The 22,092-nt window shown below is 48.6% G+C and overlaps 1 protein-coding gene across 1 annotated transcript in view; it reads left to right on the top strand.

The window, feature by feature from the left end:
* Positions 1-11,367: 11,367 nt before the first annotated feature.
* LOC308586679 (polymeric immunoglobulin receptor-like) overlaps positions 11,368-22,092 on the top strand; it is a 305,363-nt gene continuing 294,638 nt past the window's right edge. The window contains exons 1-3 of the mRNA XM_081193553.1: positions 11,368-11,470; positions 13,792-14,133; positions 20,377-20,706. Of these exons, the coding sequence (XP_081049679.1) occupies positions 11,431-11,470; positions 13,792-14,133; positions 20,377-20,706 (712 nt within the window). The 5' untranslated portion in view covers positions 11,368-11,430. The remainder of the gene's footprint in view (positions 11,471-13,791; positions 14,134-20,376; positions 20,707-22,092) is intronic.

Below are 22,092 nucleotides of genomic sequence, written 5' to 3' on the forward strand. Positions count from 1 at the left end.
ATTCACCGCCCAGGGAAGGCAATGGGCCATGCGGATGCCCTCAGCAGGCTTCCACTACCGGAAACAGGCCCTGACCCAGCACCTGCACAAGAGGTTATGAGCCTGCAGCTGCTTCCCGACCGCCCCATTCAGGCACAAGAAGTTGCACACCATTCCAAGAAAGATAGGGTCATCTCCCGGGTCCTGGACTGGGTGTGGAGGGGATGGCCCAGCAGCAGCCCTGGGCCAGAATTCGCTGGCTACACAACCCGCAAACATGAACTGTCGGCCCACAAGGGGTGCCTGTTATGGGGAAGCAGGGTCGTTGTTCCCCAGCCCCTCCGCAAAAGGGTCCTCACAGCCCTACACGAGACACACCCGGGGTAGTAAGAATGAAGGCCCTTGCCAGGAGTTATGTGTGGTGGCCAGGGATCGACGGAGAGATAGAGGCCTGGGTCAAACACTGCCAGGCCTGCCAAGAATCACGCCCAGATCCCCCAAGGGCCCCAGTCCAGTCCTGGGAGTCTGCCCGAGCACCATGGTCACGCCTGCATGTGGACTTCGCTGGCCCCTTTCAGGGTAAAACATTCTTCATAGTGGTGGACTCCTACACCAAATGGCTGGAAGTCACACTGGTACCGTCCACTTCTACATCCGCAGCCATCCGGGTACTACGCAGGCTGTTTGCAACCCACGGGCTCCCTGACACTCTCGTCTCAGACAACGGGACTGCATTTACGTCAGGAGAATTCCAAACCTTCACAGCACAGAACGCCATCCGCCACATCCGTTCGGCGCCATTCCACCCTGCCACCAATGGCCAAGCAGAACGCATGGTGCGGACCACCAAGGACACCCTTCGCCGCATGACGGAAGGGGATTGGGAGTACCGCCTTGCCACATTCCTCCTAGCACAGCACAGCACCCCCAGCTCAACGACTGGCCGGAGCCCCGCTGAACTACTAATGGGTCGGCGCCTTGCAATCAGATTGGACCGCCTTCACCCCGATAGAGCTCAGGATGAGGTAGTGGTGGGGGAAGGCAGGAACCCCAGGACCTTCGAGGCCCAGGACCCAGTGTATGCAAAGAATTTTGGGGCAGGCCCTGCATGGGTACCCGCCACAGTCACCAGGGTCAATGGCCCCGTGTCGTACGAGGTGCTAACGGATGGGGGGCAATGCTGGCGCCGCCACTGCGACCAGATACGGCGACGATTCCCGGGAGAAAACCAGGAGGAGGACAGGTCAGAGGAGTCCCAAGGGAACAGAGGGGCAGTGAGGCCCATAGAGCAGGAGGGGCCAGCAGGAGAGGCAGAACCAGTAAATACAGAGAGGACCCGCGAGGCCGAAAGGACACAGGAACCAGAACCACGACTGAGCGAGCCGGTTGTGCCAAACCAAACAGGCCCATCACAGCCAGCATCCTGGGAACACGAGCCAGAACCTGAACCCCAGACCAGGGAACACCCCAGGGCGCAACGCACACGTAGGCCGCCGGCGTACCTCGAGGACTATGAATGCGACCTCCCGGGCAGGACTGGAACTTAGAGGGGAGGGGTGTTATGTACTGAGTTGATTAGGATCCAAACTGCAGCAGTCTGATTGGTCCTAGAACAATAGGATCCAAATTGCAGCAGTCTGATTGGTCCTAGAAGAATAGGATTCAGAATGCAGCAGTCTGATTGGTCCAAGAACAATGCAGCAGTATGATTGGTTGGCAGGAACCACCCAATCATGCTCCAGATATAAGTGAATCCACAACCTGATTGGCTTACAGTAGAATTCCAGAATTAACCAATCATGTGCAGCCCATTGTGTAAATAATGTATATAAGCAGATACTTTGAGGGGACATTCATTCATTCCTCCTCACCACTATGAGCTGAATAAAGAGCATGAAATCACTTTGCGACTCTGAGTATATTTCACTACAACAATGACCAAAACAAAAGAAAGAACGAAAGAAAGAAAGATGGTTTTGAAGGTAGAAAACGGATGTACCGTGGTACCTCGGGTTACAGATGCTTCAGTGTCAGGGAACTGACATCGGAGGAAGGGGAGGTGGAAGTACTCACAGAGGCTGGGAGGGAGTCAGCAGCGAAAGCAGGGACCAGCAGGGGGAGAGAGGGTACTCTGGAGGAGGATCTCATGAATGCTGAGAGAGACGCAGCAGCCAAAGCAGGAACTAGCAGGGAAGAGGGAGGGATGAGGGACACGTCCAGCGAGAACAGCGGGGAGGTGTCAGAAGCTCCCATAGGGAGACCCATGCTTCGCCGGAAGCTGCCACGTCGTGAGTCCAGGAGACGCGTTTCCGTTAAGGAGCTTCTATGCTGGAAGCGCTTCCACAGACAGCCACTGTCAGACTCTACGAGTGATTAGAGCAGACATGTTTGAGGAGCTCTGTCACACACAGAGGTTTGTGGAGCCGCACAAACTCTGAGGGAGCACGATTTTACGCACAAGCAGCTAATCATCCCATCACAGCAGTCTGACAGTCTCTGTACGCTGCCTGTGCAGGAGAAAGCATCATGAGCGACCCAGCCGGAACCGGAGGAGCAGGGGTTGGAGCTGGTCCAAGCTTGGAAGAAAGATACCGAGCGTTGGAAGTCCAACTTGCGCTGCAGACGGCGAGGCTTGAGGAGAGAAGGGCTCAGGATGCAGACAAGAAGGGGAGAGCCACCCAGTTCCCCAGAAAGGTACCAGGATTGGTGCAGAAGTTTGGGGGGGACCCCAAGGACTACCATGCCTTTAGGACAGAGATGCAATATGCCCTTAATGTGCAGTTTGATGAGTTCCCTGATGAGGAATCGCGAGTTGCGTTCGTGATTGGGCATCTTGAGAGGGGGGCGAGGGACTGGGTTCGACCCCTGATGGCAACGCACAATGACGTCTTAAAGGACACTATGAAGTTCTTTCGTGCAATGGATATCATGTTTTCCAGCGATATTGAGGAAGGGGTGGTGCGCAGACAGTTAATGGCTTGCAAGCAGGGAAGCCGATCTGTCCGTGAGTACTGGACTGAGTTTACCATGCTGGTTCACAGATTGGGGTGGGATTTATCGGCGGCACCCATTCAGATGCTATTTGAAGAAGGTCTTTCTTCGGCTGTGAAAGACGAACTGTCCCGGAGCCCCAGGGCGGTGTCTATGGATCAGCTGACCAAATCTGCGCTGACCATAGGAGCGCGCCAGGAGGCAAGAGCCTTGGAGAGGCGGGAAGGGAGAGGGGAACGTTGGAAGGAGTTCCGCATTCCAGACATTCCTGAGCCAGCTTTCCCGCCGGCAGAGCCGATGGAAATCGGAACAGCGCGCGCGCGCGCAGTTTCAAAACCCAGTGAGGGGGCTAAGAAGGAGGGAAAGGGCGCCGGGAAATGCTATCTCTGCCAACAGCCAGGCCACTTTGCCAGAGTCTGCCCCCAGAGGAAGGAATGGCAAGGGATGGTGGGAGCTGTTGAGGGAGGAGAGCAGGGAGAAACGGAGCAGGTAAAAGCCAACGCCTGGTTGCCACAGTCGGGGCACTGCAGCCAGGCCAAAGAGCAGTGAAAGTGCCCGTGCCAGAAGCTCCTCAACCTGCTCTAGTGATTGAAGTGTCGCTAGAGCTGCAAAATGGACACCCCCTAAAAATAAAGGCTCTGTTGGACTCAGGCAGCTCCTGCAATTTTATGAGCAAGGAGTTTGCTGCTGAACACCAGATACAGACGATCCCTTTAAGCAACCCCCTGCAGGTGACCACGATCGATGGCAGGGAGTTGTTGGGAGGAGGAGTCAGCTTGCAGACCGTCCCCATGATAATGAGGGTGGCAAGGCACACAGAACTGATAGCGTTTAATGTGGCCACCTTGGGAGGCGCTCCCATTATTTTGGGAATGAGCTGGCTAGCGCTACATGATCCGCTGGTGGGCTGGCATCAAAGAGTGGTTTCCTTTGGTTCAGAACATTGCTTAGAACACTGCAAAGGGGAAAAGGGTTCAGCAGGGACCCAAGCCACCCTAGCAGGGACGGAAGTAATGGAGAAGGTGAAGGTACCACCACAGTATGCAGATCTCAGCGAAGTGTTCAGCGAGAAGGAAGCTGACCAACTACCCCCGCATAGGCCCTTTGATTGCCAGATCAATTTACTCCCGGGAGCACAGCTTCCTGTAGGCAAGTTGTATGCCATGTCAGACAGAGAAATGCAGGAGTTGCGAGAGTTCATTGACAAGAACCTGAAGAGAGGCTTCATCAGAGAGTCCAAAGCAGCGGGGGGTAGCCCAGTGTTTTTTGTGGATAAAAAGCACACGGACAAGCCGAGACTTGTATGTGATTTCAGGCGGTTAAATGCAGTGACAGAACCAGTGGCTTTCCCTATGCCCAGGATTGATGATATTTTGACCAGGGTGCGGAAGGGAAAGATTTTTACAAAGCTGGATCTAAGGGGGGCGTACAACCTGATACGTATAAGGAAAGGGGATGAATGGAAAACCACCATGTTCACCCCTTTGGGGGCATTTGAATATCTCGTTATGCCTTTTGGATTACAAGCAGGCTCAGCGTGCTTTCAATCGTTTATGAACCACGTACTGGGTCCTTTGCTCTACAAGAATTGCGTGGCCTTCCTAGATGATGTGTTGGTGTATTCGGAGAATGAGGAGCAACATGTGAGAGACGTCAGAGAAGTGTTGAACAGGCTGCAAGCCAACAGGCTGTGGGTGAAACTGGAGAAGTGTCAGTTTCATACCAAGGAGGTGGAATTCCTGGGGTACCTCCTGTCAGACAAGGGATTGGCCATGGATCCCGGCAAAGTTCAGGCAGTGCTGGAATGGAAAACACCCAAAACCAAGAAGGATGTGCAGAGGTTCCTAGGGTTTGGAAACTTTTATCGTAAGTTCATCCGAAACTTCGCCCACCTGACGGCGCCCATTACGGACTGTCTCAGCAGTAAAAAGAAGTTTGTTTGGACTGCGGAGGCGGAGCGAGCGTTTGAGGAACTGAAAAGGGCCTTCGCCTCTGAAGGACAACTTCTGCATGTGGATTTACAAAAAAAGCTGAGGGTCGAAACAGACGCATCTGACAGAGCCATAGGGGCGGTGCTTCTTCTTCTGCAGCCAGGGAAGGAGGAGTCAGAGTGGCGACCGTGTGCCTTCTTTTCGCGAAAGTTGAACAAATCCGAGAGGAACTACACGGTGTACGACCGGGAACTTCTTGCCATTTATGAGGCTTTCCGGAGATGGAGGCACCTGCTAATTGTGCACAACATAAGGTGCAAGTGTGCACGGACCATAAGAATCTAGAGTATTGGAGAACTGCGCGAGTGCTCAACCAACGGCAGTTGAGATGGGCCCAGGAGTTCTCCAAATTTAACTTTGAGATTTGTTACGTGCCAGGCCCAGAGAACGTTAGGGCGGACGCTCTCTCACGCAAACCTGAATATTTGGAGGGGGAGGGAGCACCCGAAGAGACCCATGTCATTCCAGAGGACCGCTGGGTGTGTGGGGCGGCATTGGTGGGGCAAAGGGAATTGGTAGAGGGAACGGTGCATGATGAATACGCCCAGGACAAACTCAGGGGTCTCAGGAGGGAGGGAGACAAACCCGGGGGGTTTGAGGAGAGAAACGGGGCGTTGTACTACAAGGGAGCGTTATATATACCTGAAGGTGAATTGAGGGAGAAGGTACTCAAGCAACTGCACGATAGCCCAACAGCAGGGCATTTTGGGCAACACAAAACCATGTGGCTGGTTACCAGGGAATTTTGGTGGCCCAAGGTCAGGGAAGATGTGCGGGAGTATGTGAGAGGGTGTGACCAATGCCAACGAGCCAAGGGGGAGAGGCGGGCACCGGCAGGTTTATTAGAACCACTACCCACACCTGAAAGACCATGGGAAACAGTGGCAATAGATTTCATGACTGATCTGCCAAGGTCCAGAGGGAAAACAGCCATAATGGTTGTGGTAGACCTGTTAACCAAAATGGCCCACTTTATAGCCTGCTCACATGCGGTCACAGCAGAAGAAACCGCTAAATTGTTTGTAGAAAATGTGTTTAGGTTGCATGGCGCCCCCTTGAGGGTGGTTTCAGACCGAGGGAAACAATTTACTTCCAGGTTCTGGAGGAAGCTCATGAGCTTACTGCATGTAGAGGTTAATTTCTCAACTGCCCGGCATCCAGAAACCAACGGGCAGGCGGAAAGAGCTAATGGTGTCCTCCAGCAATATTTGAGGTGTTATGTGAATGACAGAGAGAATGATTGGGTGGAGAAGCTGGCGTTGGCAGAATTTGCCTACAACAATGCAGAGAACGTGTCCACGGGGATGAGCCCCTTTTTGGCTAATCATGGGTGCCATCCCCGAGCCTTCCCAGGGGGGGAAGGGGAGAACTGGAGCGTTCCAGCTGCAGAACAGTTCGTTGAAGAAATGGAAGCGATCCATCGCCAGCTCCAACTTAACTTAAACAGGGCTAAGGAGGAATATAAGAGGCAGGCAGACAAAAACAGAAGGGAAGGTGAAAGCTTTAGGGTGGGGGACCAGGTGTGGCTGTCAACCCAAGGGTTACCATTCAAAGGGGGTTGTAAGAAGTTAAGACCCAAAAGGCTGGGCCCATTTGAAGTCACGCAGCAGGTCAATCCAGTGGCTTTCAGACTCCGGTTACCTAACCACATGAAGCTGCACCCAGTTTTCCACAGGTCGTTGCTGTCACCGTATAAAGGGGACAGAGAAGGGAGGGTCAATAGGGGACCAGCAATGGAGGAGAAGGAACACAGCTACCATGTAGCGGAGATTCTCGATTCCAGGTGGAAGGGAGATCAAGTAGAGTATTTGGTGATGTGGGAAGGGGAGCCGGAGTCGGAAAACACCTGGGTCATGGCAGAGGAGGTAGATGACGAGGTTTTAATAGAAACTTTTCATCAGAGATTCCCACGTAAACCTCAGCCAGTGGCGAGGTTCCGGAGGGAATACTTTGCCACCACCGACGAAGAAGAAGAGTTGGAGGGGTTCTTTGATTCCGAGGAGGAGGAGGATTCAGCGAGCCGGAACGAAGACCGATGGAGAGAAATGTTCGAGACGTCTGAAGATGAAGAGGATTCTTTTCGGGGTTTTAACTCCTCAACGCCCAGAGGAGAGAGTATGGGTGGGGGGGAAGGGGGCCCTGGAGGGGAGGTGGATGTCAGGGAACTGACATCGGAGGAAGGGGAGGTGGAAGTACTCACAGAGGCTGGGAGGGAGTCAGCAGCGAAAGCAGGGACCAGCAGGGGGAGAGAGGGTACTCTGGAGGAGGATCTCATGAATGCTGAGAGAGACGCAGCAGCCAAAGCAGGAACTAGCAGGGAAGAGGGAGGGATGAGGGACACGTCCAGCGAGAACAGCGGGGAGGTGTCAGAAGCTCCCATAGGGAGACCCATGCTTCGCCGGAAGCTGCCACGTCGTGAGTCCAGGAGACGCGTTTCCGTTAAGGAGCTTCTATGCTGGAAGCGCTTCCGCAGACAGCCACTGTCAGACTCTACGAGTGATTAGAGCAGACATGTTTGAGGAGCTCTGTCACACACAGAGGTTTGTGGAGCCGCACAAACTCTGAGGGAGCACGATTTTACGCACAAGCAGCTAATCATCCCATCACATTCAGGTTACAGACTCCACTAACCCAGAAATAGTACCTTGGGCTAAGAACTTTGCTTCAGGATGAGAACAGAAATAGTGCAGCGGTGGCGCGGTGGCAGAGGGAGGCCCCATTAGCTAAAGTGGTACCTCAGGTTAAGAACAGTTTCAGGTTAAGAACAGAGCTCCAGAACTAATTAAGTTCTTAACCTGAGGTACCACTGTATGGGCTATCTAGTGTCACATGCATGACTATTTGACTGCAGGACAGAACCTAGGAGCATGTGTTCGGTGCAGTTAGCTCCTGACACAAATACATTCTCCTGAGGCCTAGGGGTACTGAAGGAACTTGTGCATGTAATCTCAGAGCCTCTGTCTACAATCTTTGAGAATTTTTGGAGAACAGATAAGGTCCCTGTGGACTGGAGGCGGGCAAATAACCCTCAGGGTCCCTTCCAGCTGTACAATTCTATGAAAGTGAGCAGGGCGAGAAGCAAAAGTGGGTTAGCAAGAGACAGGACTTTTACCTTTTTACAGCAGCTGCGCAAAACCCTGATAGTTCCATACCACCCCCCCCCACTATCTCCCCATCCTCTGACCATGCAAGCAAGAGGCATGGTCACAGTCCAAGGACACACACATTCCTGCCAGGTAAAAGTGTTTGAGATTATTATGGAGTAGGTTTGATAAGATGTGTGGCAAGGGGAAAGGGGTCCTGAGGGCCAGAAAGAGAAGTCTGGAGAGATGCATTAGGAACATTGTTTTATCAGGGCTCCTGTAGGTGCAGAAGGTTCTAATTGTGTTTGAGAGAACATGAGTAAAAGCCCTCTGCAGATCTTCTCCACTCAACATGGGAAGGTTGGGTACTGAGCGGATCATGCCAAAGCATACAGGGGACATTGAAGGTGAGGCCTGTATGCATGTCTTGTCTCTCCCATTCAAACATCCTATGTTCAGGTGAATGTCTAAGCACTCTCTTGACTCCTGTAGGGTTTGATCAAAGAGAGGCCTTTTCTTATCACCCACAAAGTAATTACATGAACTTCAAATTATTATGCTACCTATTTTGAAGTGCCTCCTTTTTGCGGTTTAGGGGTTCACTTCAAGTTCAAGGTAATGAACCGTTTCTAATTTACTGAATGAAACTCTCCCTGGACTGGCTTATGTGAATCAGCCACAGTTCTGTTCTCTAGTGCCCAGAAAGCAGGGGAATTTTTTTGTTTCGTACTCTGACCATAGATCCTTCCTCTTCTTTTAAATCAAGAACTTCATTATATTACTGACTGCGGTGACCTGCGATGCATTAGACTAGACTTGAGGCTTCCTCTTTTTAACACACAGCTTGTTTCATTTATACTCTACTTATTGAAGATAGCAGAGTGTGAAACAGAAATTTTTAAAAGGTAGGACTGAAATCAACTTGCAGCTTCATGTGTAGTATTTAAATATTTATTCAAAAAACCCAAAATTTTCAGGTAGGTGATGCTATTATCAAACCTGCAGTTTGGAAAATCAACATGCTTTTAATAGTCATCATAAGGTAAGGAAAAGTCATTTTGTCTTTTCAAAATTAACAGTGTAAAAAGACATTCTTTCAAACCTGTCAAGGTAGCCATTGCTTATATTGGATCTAATGTGTTTTGTTCTCTAATGCTAAATGCTGACTTTGTGATTACAGCTTTTATAACTTGCTAGGTTTGACCAGTTCTCCCAATATAGCATACTGTACAATGAGAAGTTTTAATTGCCAGGATATTTTTGTCTCCACTGAAAGTTACAGGCTGGTTGAATAAATTCTTGCAAATGGTAAAAATGGGAAAAGTGACATTTAATGAATGAATGGAGGGTACTATATAAGGATCTTTTTGAGAATAAGTAGGACTTTGAATTGCTACTATTTGATATATGCTAGAAACCTGCTGATAATGCATATTACTTTAAAATAATGATAATAGCTTTTTCCAAAACTGCATTCCTAAGCATGCTTACCGTGTTGCCAGCCTGTTGAATGGTAAGACTGATTTCTGAGTAAATGGGCACATCTGCCTGTGAATATTTCTCCTCCAACTTTTGTGGGCAACGAAAGGTCCCATGAAAGTATGGGTGGATATATGGCCCCAGTTTTACCCTGATCCAGCAAGACAGAGCTTTGGGCACAAGCAGGGTTCTGTGCTCCTATTGCATTAAGGTGCTCAGATCTGTGTGGTCAGAAGTTTGCCTTGGCTGGATGTCTGCAGTCAAGATTGGGACTGAACATGAAGTCCTCAGTGTTGGATTAGGAACCATGCACACAATTGCGCACAACTGTTCCTCTCCCATTTCAAGGGAGTGGGGAGCCTTACTTGGGGAAAAGGAAGAGGGTAGCAAATGGCAGGAACTGAAGCTCCATCACAAACTCCAGAGTTTCTGAAAGGAAATAACACATTTGTGTTGGAAAAGCAGTTCCTGCAGATAGGAGTGCCCTGCCCTGCTGCCATCACCTGTGCACACTAACCTGGGAGTAAGCTGAACTGAAAAGTGGGATTGTGATTTATGCATCTAAAATATGCAACAATCAGGCCTGAGTAAATTCGTTGAAGGTTTGGAGTTATACTAATTTGCAGCCCACCCCCCAAAAAAAAATCCCACCCATAATTCTTTATAGTACAATGATGCATCATTCTAGTTAAAGGAAGAACAAATTGGTGCCTGTGGTATAGCCAGTTTATTCTTCCTTCTGTATCTTCACAACATTTATGTGAGGGAGATTGAGCTGAGAGTTGGTGACTAGCCAAGGCAAGAACTAAGCAAATGTTCAAGAGTATTTTCTTTTTAATCTATCAAGGTTGATAAGATGGTTTTTTTTATTTGTGTTTTGCTGAGTGTTATAAGACCCCATAGGCTCAGAATATTTATTGTAGTCCATAAAAGCTAATGCCATGATGAAACTGATAGTCTTTAAATTACCACAAAACTTATTTTGTGGTACCATATGTTATGCATCCATGTATACATTCATGGGGCAAAAATGTGAACAAACAAGTTTAGTTTGGGCCCCAGAAAGGAAGCTGCGCAAGGAGCTGTGCGACTCCATTTGGTTTTGAAGTCATACTTAACCATTGAATTTTGGGGTAACACAGTGCTGATCTGGTTAAATTCTCTGACCCTAGCTTGGGGGACACAATGCACTGTTAGAACTAACTGCTTATTTCCTTTTTGGTCCTATTTTATCCAATACGTCCTTTGCAGAAGCAAGTAAGCTGACAACCTCATCTATCTTCTTCATCATGGGCATGGATGTGTGTGCTTGTGAAATGTACAAATTCTACTGTCTTCAAGTGAAGACACTTGAAGCAGCAACTTCTTAAAATGAAACACACAAACAAACTAAAAAGGGGATTTTAACATGCATGAGGAAGTTCTCCAACTGTCCAGAGCTTGCAGCCACACACATGAACATTATCTTTATTCAGAGTCACTGCTGCTGACAAATTTACCCAGAAATTCCAGAAAGAAGCAAAATAGGGAAAGGGAAAGGGAGTTGTCAGCAGGCTTTGGGGGAGAAAACACTTTAGGGGGGCTGCTTTATTCTGCAGAAAACATTTAATTTTTTTCACCTGTAACAGCAATTATGAATGCTAGATATATTTCACAGATGATCGGCCTTCTTGGACTATATAATTGTGTGTGTGTGTGTGTGTGTGTGTGTGTGTGTGTATATATATATATATATATATATATATATATATATATATATATATCTTTTACACTTCAATATCTTTAATAAATGTAATGATTTTTTTAAAAACCCTTCATATTTCTGCCAGGTTTTGTATTCAGAGCCTGTCCTACTCCTTGCATCCAGTTTAGATGTTTGATTTTGAATAAATCTGAAATCAAGCACAATGATGAATACCTTTATTTTTTTCCTCATTCTCATACACGGTGAGTAGACAAAAGTTGTGTCATCTTCAATAAGTTTGATAAGTTTGTGTCAGGGTTGTGAAAGAATTGGGGTTCATAACAACTATCCTCCTTCTGGTCTATCTTTGGCAATTCTGTGTTTTCTGCTTGCTCCTTCAAGAACAAATCTTTAGTCCAATATAACTAGTAAATTGTCATTTCTCCCCTCTTTCACTCTCTTTGCAGCCAGTTTCATATATGCTTAAGATATACTTTGGCTTTAAATTTATAAAATCAAAAAATGCAAACACAACAACAAAAATAACAACAACCAGAGTTACTCTAATGGTAACTTGGAAACTTTCTGTACACTTAATAATATTAAAGTTCATATTTAAGTCTCTTTTCCATAGTCTGAGGAAAGGATTAAATAAATTTGCTGCAGATGCCCCTGATTTACATAGGAGGTTTCCCCAGCCACTCTGGGGGGCTTACAACATATCTAAAAACATAATAAAAACATTAAAAACTTCCCTAAATAGGGACATCTTTAAATGTCTTCTAAAAGTCAGAAAGCTGTTTATTTCCTTGACATCTGAAGGGAGGACATTCCACAGGGAGGGTGCCACTACTGAGAAGACCCTCTGCTTGGTTCCCTGTAACTTTGCTTCTTGTAGTGAGGGTACTAGCAGAAGATGTTCAGAGGAGGACCTCAGTGTCCTGGCTGAGAAATAGGAGTGGAGATGCTCCTTCAGGTATACTATGAAATATTTGAGCTTTACTTTGACTTTCACAGATAAATCTGTTAGACTTTTTCTAGGAAACTATTTTTACATTAGAGAAGATCCAGACAAAGCAGGATCTTTCAAAATATATTGGAATGGGATTAGGATTTGAGCTAGAAAGCCTCAAGGTCATCTCTGGTTCATTGACTCTACAGTAATACAGTTCAGTTCTGGTCTGTAGAAGGACTGCTTCAGTGCTCAAGGCTGCCAAACAGGTCTAGCTTTGTTCAGTAGTTGGTTAAGTATAAGCAATTTGTCAACATAGGAATATATATTGTCCAGTAGCACCTTAGAGACCAACTAAGTTTGTTCTTGGTATAAACTTTCATGTGCATGCACACTTCTTCAGATAGGAACTGAGTCCCTTCTGAAAAAAATAATATTTTGTTCCATAGCCACTTGAAGATAACAGGACACAGGTAGTGTCCAGTACAGTCAAATCAAGGCTAGCCAAGGTAGAGAAAGTCAAATCACAGCTGGCAAATCAGATTAAGGTTATTCTATACAGAGAGCAGAGAAAAACAGGACCTTGGATAGCTCCAAATGAACTGATGCTACAAAACCCTGCTGAAGCTTTATGTAGAATGGAAAAGTTTGTAGGGTGGTTGGCTCTACTTTCCTGGAGGAACTGGCTAAGTTTTTGATGGACTTTCACCTGATTTTACAGTATTTGACTCCTACATGCTGGGGAAAACCTCCAAGGGTGAGTCCAAGCATGGTTGCAGGGCTGTATCCTCTGACTGGGAGGTTCCCAACAGTTATTCACTTGAATCTCATCCTTATTGGTGTCCTCTGTTGTGCACTGCAAGGGTCAGGGGCCATTTGGTATACAGGGCTTAGCTTTCTCCCCCACCCCTTCTCTGGGGATGATGTCGTCCAACTGTGTCTGTGTGGCCTGAACCTGAAGTTGGGGTCGTACTAAGACTGTCTGAGGAAAAGGTTGGAGTTGGAGGATGTCTTGGGAGCTGTGCAGTACCATGCGCTACCTGTATATACGTGTAAATAAACCATGTGTCACAAAACATAGTAAGTCTCCAGTAACCCAACTGCAACTTGGATACATGCTATACCCTTGGAGTTATCACTGTTCAGAGGATTGTGTAAGAGTATGTTCCTTACTGGGAACCGTCAATGCTTCAAATGATTAACCAATTAGCAAAATATAAACATTACCAAAGCTTTGTTGGGATACTAATTCCTTGTTCAGATAGTGAATGAAGTGTGAATTAAATTACACTTTAATAAGCAATCATACCATTCATTGCAGTCCTGAGCTCTTCCCCATTGTGTCCCACCCATTCTAAAAATATACCTGGTAGCAGTGGCAAATTTGACCCTCAGGGCTGTAGCAGCATACTGCTTGCAATGATACATGCGAGATACAATTCCCATCGATCCTTAATAGGGTCAGCAGGATCAATGGGAACTGCTTCTCACATGGAGCGACATCTCTTCCCAATCCATTCAAATCACTCCCAGCCTGGTTCAAAGGGGGCTTGAATCGCTCCATGACCCTATATAAATTGTCTTATTGCTTGAATAATGTGTTGATAGCTTTTGTACTCTTATTTAAAACAGTTTCAGGAACATTATATGCTCCAAGGCTGCTGATAAGCCATGCTGGAAGATCAGTGACAATCAAGTGCTACTATGAAACCACATCAGCCAATAGACATGGCAGAAAATACTGGTGCAAGGAGTCAACCAACCGTCACTCTTGCCAGACTATCATTTCAACTAACGATTTCATTCACAAAGACTATGAAGGAAGAGTGTCAATGCATGATAGCCCTCAGAGTGGGATTTTGCAAGTGACAATGACACAGCTGGTGAAGACAGACTCCAGTAATTACAGATGTGGCATTGGCAACAAAAATGCTTATGGTTTTTATGCTGGAGTGAATCTAACCATTTGGGAAGGTAAGTGAAATATACTCAGAGTCGCAAAGTGATTTCATGCTCTTTATTCAGCTCATAGTGGTGAGGAGGAATGAATGAATCTCCCCTCAAAGTATCTGCTTTATATACATTATTTACACAATGGGCTGCACATGATTGGTTAATTCTGGAATTCTACTGTAAGCCAATCAGGTTGTGGATTCACTTATATCTGGAGCATGATTGGGTGGTTCCTGCCAACCAATCATACTGCTGCATTGTTCTTGGACCACTCAGACTGCTGCATTCTGAATCCTATTGTTCTAGGACCAACCAGACTGCTGCAATTTGGATCCTATTGTTCTAAGACCAATCAGACTGCTGCAGTTTGGATCCTATTCAACTCAGTACATAACACCCCTCCCCTCTAAGTTCCAGTCCTGCCCGGGAGGTCGCATTCATAGTCCTCGAGGTACGCCGGCGGCCTACGTGTGCGTTGCGGCCTGTGGTGTTCCCTGGTCCGGGGTTCAGGTTCTGGCTCGTGTTCCAAGGATGCTGGCTGTGATGGGCCTGTTTGGTCTGGCGCAACCGGCTCGCTCAGTCGTGGTTCTGGTTCCGGTGTCCTTTCGGCCTCACGGGTCCTCTCTGTATTTACTGATTCTGCTTCTCCTGCTGGCCCCTCCTGGTCTATGGGCCTCACTGCCCCTCTGTTCCCTTGGGACTCCTCTGACATTTCCTCCTCCTGGTTTTCTCCTGGGAATCGTCGCCGTATCTGGTCGCAGTGGCGGCGCCAGCATTGCCCCCCATCCGTTAGCACCTCGTACGACACGGGGCCAGTGACCCTGGTGACTGTGGCGGGTACCCATGCCGGGCCTGCCCCAAAATTCTTTGCGTACACTGGGTCCTGGGCCTCGAAGGTCCGGGGGTTCCTGCCTTCCCCCACCACTACCTCATCCTGAGCTCTATCGGGGTGAAGGCGGTCCAGTCTGATTGCAAGGCGCCGACCCATTAGTAGTTCAGCGGGGCTCCGGCCAGTCGTTGAGCTGGGGGTGCTGTGCTGTGCTAGGAGGAATGTGGCAAGGCGGTACTCCCAATCCCCTTGCGTCATGCGGCGAAGGGTGTCCTTGGTGGTCCGCACCATGCGTTCTGCTTGGCCATTGGTGGCAGGGTGGAATGGCGCCGAACGGAAGTGGCGGATGGCGTTCTGCGCTGTGAAGGTTTGGAATTCTCCTGACGTAAATGCAGTCCCGTTGTCTGAGACGAGAGTGTCAGGGAGCCCGTGGGTTGCAAACAACCTGCGTAGTACCCGGATGGCTGCGGACATGGAAGTGGACGGTACCAGTGCGACTTCCAGCCATTTGGTGTAGGAGTCCACCACTATGAAGAATGTTTTCCCCTGAAAGGGGCCAGCGAAGTCCACATGCAGGCGTGACCATGGTGCTCGGGCGGACTCCCAGGACTGGACTGGGGCCCTTGGGGGATCTGGGCGGGATTCTTGGCAGGCCTGGCAGTGTTTGACCCAGGCCTCTATCTCTCCGTCGATCCCTGGCCACCACACATAACTCCTGGCAAGGGCCTTCATTCTTACTACCCCTGGGTGTGTCTCGTGTAGGGCTGTGAGGACCCTTTTGCGGAGGGGCTGGGGAACAACGACCCTGCTTCCCCATAACAGGCACCCCTTGTGGGCCGACAGTTCATGTTTGCGGGTTGTGTAGCCAGCGAATTCTGGCCCAGGGCTGCTGCTGGGCCATCCCCTCCACACCCAGTCCAAGACCCGGGAGATGACCCTATCTTTCTTGGAATGGTGTGCAACTTCTTGTGCCTGAATGGGGCGGTCGGGAAGCAGCTCCAGGCTCATAACCTCTTGTGCAGGTGCTGGGTCGGGGCCTGTTTCCGGTAGTGGTAGCCTGCTGAGGGCGTCCGCATGGCTCATCGCCTTCCCTGGGCGGTGAATCAGTGCATACTGGTAGCTGGCAAGGAAAATTGACCACCTGAGGACGCGAGGAGACAGCACTTGGGGGGTCTGCTTTTCGGGGGCAAACAAGCCAAGCAACGGCTTGTGGTCAGTCACCACGGTGAAGGGCCGCCCGTACAAGAAATCATGGAATTTTTTTACTCCCTTCACGATTGCCAGACCCTCCTTGTCGATTTGCGAGTAGTTCCACTCGGTTGCGTTGAGTGTCTGGGAAAAGTATGCCACTGGTACCTCTCTTCCATCCGGGAGTTGGTGTCCCAGGACAGCGCCAATGCCATAGGGCGAGGCGTCACATGCTAGCACCACCGGCAGCCTCTCGTCGAAGTGTGCCAAGACCGAGTTTGAGACAAGCAAGTCCTTGACTGCCTGGAATGCAGCCTCCTGGCGCTGGCCCCACACCCAAGGGGCCCGCTTGTCCAGGAGTCTGTGTAGGGGCTCTGCTACCGCCGCCTTGTGGGGAAGGAAGGAATGGTAAAAGTTCAATAGTCCCAAGAAGGCCTGAAGTTCAGTCTTGCTCTTGGGCGCTGGGGCATCACAGATGGCCCGTACCTTGTCCCCAGTCGGGTGGACCCCTTCTGCGTCCACCATAAATCCCAGAAAGTCCACCTGAGGCACTCCTAGTAGACATTTTTCCCGCTTCACCTTGAGACCCGCCGTCTGGAAACGGTGCAGAACGGTGCGGAGGCGGTCCTCAAACTCTTCTGGTGTGGGCCCGGCAATCAACACATCATCGAAGAAGGGGGTGACGCCAGGAATCCCTTTAAGGAGCGAGTCCATTAGATTCTGGAATATGCCTGGTGCCACGCTGACACCGAATTGCAGCCGCTTTACCCTGTGCGTCACAATCGTCTGTGCCTCTGCTGTGGCCTCATCTACTGGCAGCTGTTGATATGCTTGGGCCAAGTCCAGCTTGCCAAAAATTTTCGACCCAGCCAGGGTGGCAAGGACATGGCTGACCACTGGCACTGGGTATGCGTGGGCCGTGAGGGCCTTGTTTATGGTACATTTGTAGTCTGCGCAGATGCGGACCGAACCATTAGGCTTGACGGGTGTGACGATTGGGGTTTCCCAGGGGGCATTAGGCACCGGCTCCAGCACTCCTTGCTCCACGAGCTGGTCCAATTCCTCGTCTTTACGGGGTTTCAGGGCGAACGGGACCCGGCGGGCCTTGAGCCTGACCGGTCGTACTGTGGGGTCAAGCTGTAGAGCAATGGGGGGGCCCGTATACTGTCCCAATTTCCCATCGAAAACCCCTGGAAATTCCTTGCAGATGGCGTCCACGTCCACTTGTAAGGTAGTGTGGTTCACCCCGGTGATGGCTAGCCCCAGTGGTCCAAACCATGCCAATCCCAGTAAGCTAATGTAGGGGCCCTTGACCACGAGCAAGTCCAATTGCCGCGTCCGCCCTCGGTATTGCACCCTGAAGGTCCCCACCCCCATTGTGGGGACCTTACGTTTCTGGAAGTCCCGGAGGGTGAATGGGGCCGGCCTGAGTTTGGGACCCCCAGTAGGACACAGTTTCCTTAAGGTCCTTGCCGAGATTATGGATAGAGTTGAACCCGTGTCAAGCTCCATGCGGCATGGGGCCCCCTCTATCTGTACCTCTACATAAATTTTCTCTACGTTGGGGTGGGGCAACTGGTATACCTGGAAGTCCGTGAGCTCCGTAGAGTTGCCTTGGTGCGTTGGGCCCCGGGACCTGGGGCTCTTGGATTGGTCATCTGATGCCTGGCGTCGGGTGGGCCGAGCTTGACACACCCGGGCGATATGTCCCAATTTTCTGCACTGCCTGCACTCTGCGTTGTGGAAACGGCAGGTCCTCCTCTCGTGACTTTCCCCGCAGCTTGCGCAGTTTCCTCCTTCTCGTCGAGGCAGCTGTGGTATGTGGGCTGCTTGAGTGCGCTGCTGTACTCGGTGCACCTCCTCCCTGTCAGATCCTGAGTCGTCGGTGAGGTCTTCATGGTGGACCCTCGGTTGGGGTGGCAGGCTCGGCCGTGCCTCTTGCGTCGACCTCTCGGCAGCTTCCGTTGCGAGGGCCTCCTCCAGAGCGACCTGGAACGTTAGGTCCTTCTTTGCGTAGAGGCGTCGTTGCAGCTTCTCATCCTTCAGGCCACCGACGAGGCGGTCACGAAGCATGTTCTCCAGCTCTGAGAAGTTGCAGAACCGGGCAGCTTGGCGGAGAGAGGTCACAAATCCAGTTATGGTTTCCCCAGGGGCTTGCCGCTTTGCGTAGAAGGCATTTCGACGAGCCACCACTGAGGGCTGTGGCGAAAAGTGCCCCTTCAGCTGTTCCATTATTGTTTTGTATGGAACAGTAGCGACGTCTTCAGGTGCAAGGAGAGCCCGGGCGATTTCAAATGTCTCCTCTCCGCAGATGCTGAAGAATATTGCCCTCTTCTTGGCGTCTTCTTCATCGGTGACCCCTTTGGCTTCTAGGAGGAAGGTGAAACGGGAGGCGTACGCTTCCCAGTCTCCAGATGCTGGGTTGAACGGCGAGAAGCTGCTGTCGGTTGCCATTCTGAGTTCCTTGTGTCCCGGAGCTGAAGCCTGGATACACGGTGCGAGGCAGCGGCGCGGCAGGTGGCGGTGCTGCGGTGCTGTGTGTGGCAGTCAGCTCAGCGGGATCCCACCTTCGTCGCCAGTGAAATATACTCAGAGTCGCAAAGTGATTTCATGCTCTTTATTCAGCTCATAGTGGTGAGGAGGAATGAATGAATCTCCCCTCAAAGTATCTGCTTTATATACATTATTTACACAATGGGCTGCACATGATTGGTTAATTCTGGAATTCTACTGTAAGCCAATCAGGTTGTGGATTCACTTATATCTGGAGCATGATTGGGTGGTTCCTGCCAACCAATCATACTGCTGCATTGTTCTTGGACCACTCAGACTGCTGCATTCTGAATCCTATTGTTCTAGGACCAACCAGACTGCTGCAATTTGGATCCTATTGTTCTAGGACCAATCAGACTGCTGCAGTTTGGATCCTATTCAACTCAGTACATAACAGTAAGCAAGCTGTTGGAATCCAAACAACTTTTTTTCAAAAACTGAAGGGCTATTTTAACAATTTGTTTTGTTTCTGGGGTCTGCTTTTTCAGTTACCTTGATGGGATAATTTTGCCTGCTTTTTCTTTTTTTGGCTGTGTAGGGTGTGTGTTTTGTCTCTGCTGGTCTGTGTTTTAGTCTGTGTGTATTGGTGCTGTGCATGGGGTTTTGGGGGGTAGGGGGAGGAGAAGGATCTGAATATTGCTTCTTTGTTTTTCTTTTAAATGGGTATTTTGTGTATCCACAACAGGTTTTTCCAAAACTCTTTGGAAGGCAGTTGCTAACCAAATCCAAAAGTACTATTAGGGATATCCTGGTTTAGAAAAAGCAAAACAAATCTATATTTGGGTAAAATTCTATGCTAAGAAGTTAGTTCAAAAGACTTCTTGGCAGAAATCTGGGATTCAGATCAATCACTTTCCAGTTCTGCTTTTGCCTCACTTTTCTCTATTAACCTTCAATAATCATGGCTCTTTAAGCTCTCTCATATCTGTACTCTAATGTGGAGCCATTATCTATAGATACAGTTTTCCATTTACAGTTGTTCAAAGGGCTAATAACCCACCTGAAAAATGTAGAGGCAAGGCTTTCAATAAATTGCTAGGTGGATGAGGACAAGCCCAGCTTTTGCATGTATTTGGGTTGCTTAAATGTTTTAAATGAGAAAGTCTGTTTACATTTTGTGCCTGCTTGATTGTTGTTTTATAATTAATAATTTAATTCCTGTCCTGTCCTTTCTTACAAAGGAGTCCAGGGTGGCAAACAACAAACTAGCAAAACAATACATTTACATTTAAAAAATTAAACATTTTAAAACAGGCACATATCCTCACAGCTAATGATCTTAAGGAACAGCGTCTTTCAGTCACCAAATGCCAAGGTGAACTGCAACATTTTTAAATTCTTCCTCAATGTTAATAATGAGAGAGACAGATATGCTTGACCAGGGAGGGCATTCAGCAAATGGGACTCAGCCTCTGAGGAGACCCTATCATGGGTCAGTGTGAACTGTACATCACCCAACAGAAACACCACCAACCGGGCCTCTCCTGCTGATTGTACCAATGATGTGCCAATATCATTGATATTGGTAGAGGTGCCCTTGATTTCTTCTCTTTCTCTAGTAAAACACCTTTTTATATTTTCATATACATGCACTATTGGCTGTAGTAGGTAGTAATGATTCTTTGAAAAATTGTTTAAGACTGGCGGGGGGGGGGAGATAGTAATAAATGCTTTGATTTATTTTCTCCAAACAGGTCCAAATATGCCAAAATCACCTGAAATACTTTGGGGTAAAGTGAGAGGGTCAGTGATGATCCAATGCCCAGTGGAAACTGCCAAATCAAGCATGAGGAGATCCTTTTGTAAGATGAGGAGATCTGGCTGTTCTCTCATAGCAGATACTAGCATGAATAAGGGAAAACAGCAAGAAGGAAGAATTGTTTTTACTGCTGGAAATAGCTCAGAAACTTTCAAAGTCTTCATAAACAAACTGAGAAAAGAAGATTCAGGAATGTATAAATGTGGAACAGGAACGTCTGATGACAATACAAGCTCAAACATCATACAACTGGAGGTCACAGAAGGTAAGCAGAGAAGTAAAATGACAAAATCACAAATGTAATAATGGCCCTATGAGCTGCTGGTGGGTATGCATATACTCCCTCTGCAAATATGGGAGATAATCCTCTTCAGAGCTTCAATGACCCTTGGGCATGGGATTGGTTTGGGGGGATGCAGAATGCCTTGCTCCTCTCCTTGCTAGCCCCAACCCAAAGCAGTAGGAAGTTCATTTTTCAAATTTGCTTTCCTTCCACCTCCACTTCTAAGCCAGGCTGGCTGAGGGCTTGTTTCTGCTGTCACTTTTCTGGTCCAATTAGTGACACTAAAAGTCTTCTATAAAACCAAGCTGCCCACGAAAGAGTGTGCTGGCAGAACTAGACACACAGTTTTGCAAAAATGTTTCCTCAAGTATTATTGTTTCTAAAAGCATTTCTTTAAAAGCAATTACAAAATTACAGTGCTTCTGGAAACCACCTGCCTAAAGGGGTTGTAAAATGCAAAAGAACATTCCTTGCCAAAACATTTAGCTTTTCCTTATCTTAGCAGCTCATCTGATAAACTCGTCAAGTCTAGACACTTCCACTGTATAGGGAATCACATATTAATCACAGTTTATTAAGTGAAGTCTAGCTTCAATTGACGTATTCTACATGACCTTATATGGAGACATCTCTTTCTGCTGGTACCCAATACATTTTTGGAAATTGCTAAATTCTTTTTCACAACCTTCTCTCATGGTAAGACGTCCCACAGCATCTGTGCAGCCGAAAAGCTAGGGGGTGGGGCAGGCAAGCAAGGAGGCACTGAGCAGGTTGCAGCACTAAAAGTGGTCCAAGACCTACTGTTTAAGACTGCTCTAATCCTATAGGCTTGAAACCACTTCCATGTGTCTGACTGTTGGTAATGTTCCTGCCCTGAGCAGTGTGGATATACCCAGAGGAAGTTGAGGAGTCACAGACCTTGCCTGAGCATATCCTCTTTTCATGTAAACCCACCACGGGGGGCTCTCAGTTGAAAGAGGCTGCTACTCTACTGAATAAAATCCCTTGCCTTTCTGTGTGTGGCTAAATCTGTTAGAGCAGGCAGGGCCCTTTCTAAGAGAAGTTGTTCTAAATCCCTCCGGTGAGCTGCTGCCATGATACCTGTGCTCTGCTTTCTCAATCAGGGTTCTATGGGAACATGAGGCATGTATGATAGCACGTGGTTCCTGGCAGGTGTGCAGAGGTGCACTTGAATATAATATGGGGGGAGGGGAGGGAAAGTAAGCCCCACCCCATATAATAGATCACAAGATGCAGTGCTTGCACACCACTTTATCACCTTTTATCCTGGGCTGCTCTACTTTGAATGATGAATATTTTATTGGGGAGGAGGGGCGAAGGGAACTTGGCCCCTAGGAGTTATTATTA

Source organism: Podarcis bocagei (genome assembly GCF_964188305.1).
Source record: "Podarcis bocagei genome assembly, chromosome: 5".
In the NCBI taxonomy this organism is placed as follows: Eukaryota; Metazoa; Chordata; class Lepidosauria; order Squamata; family Lacertidae; genus Podarcis; species Podarcis bocagei.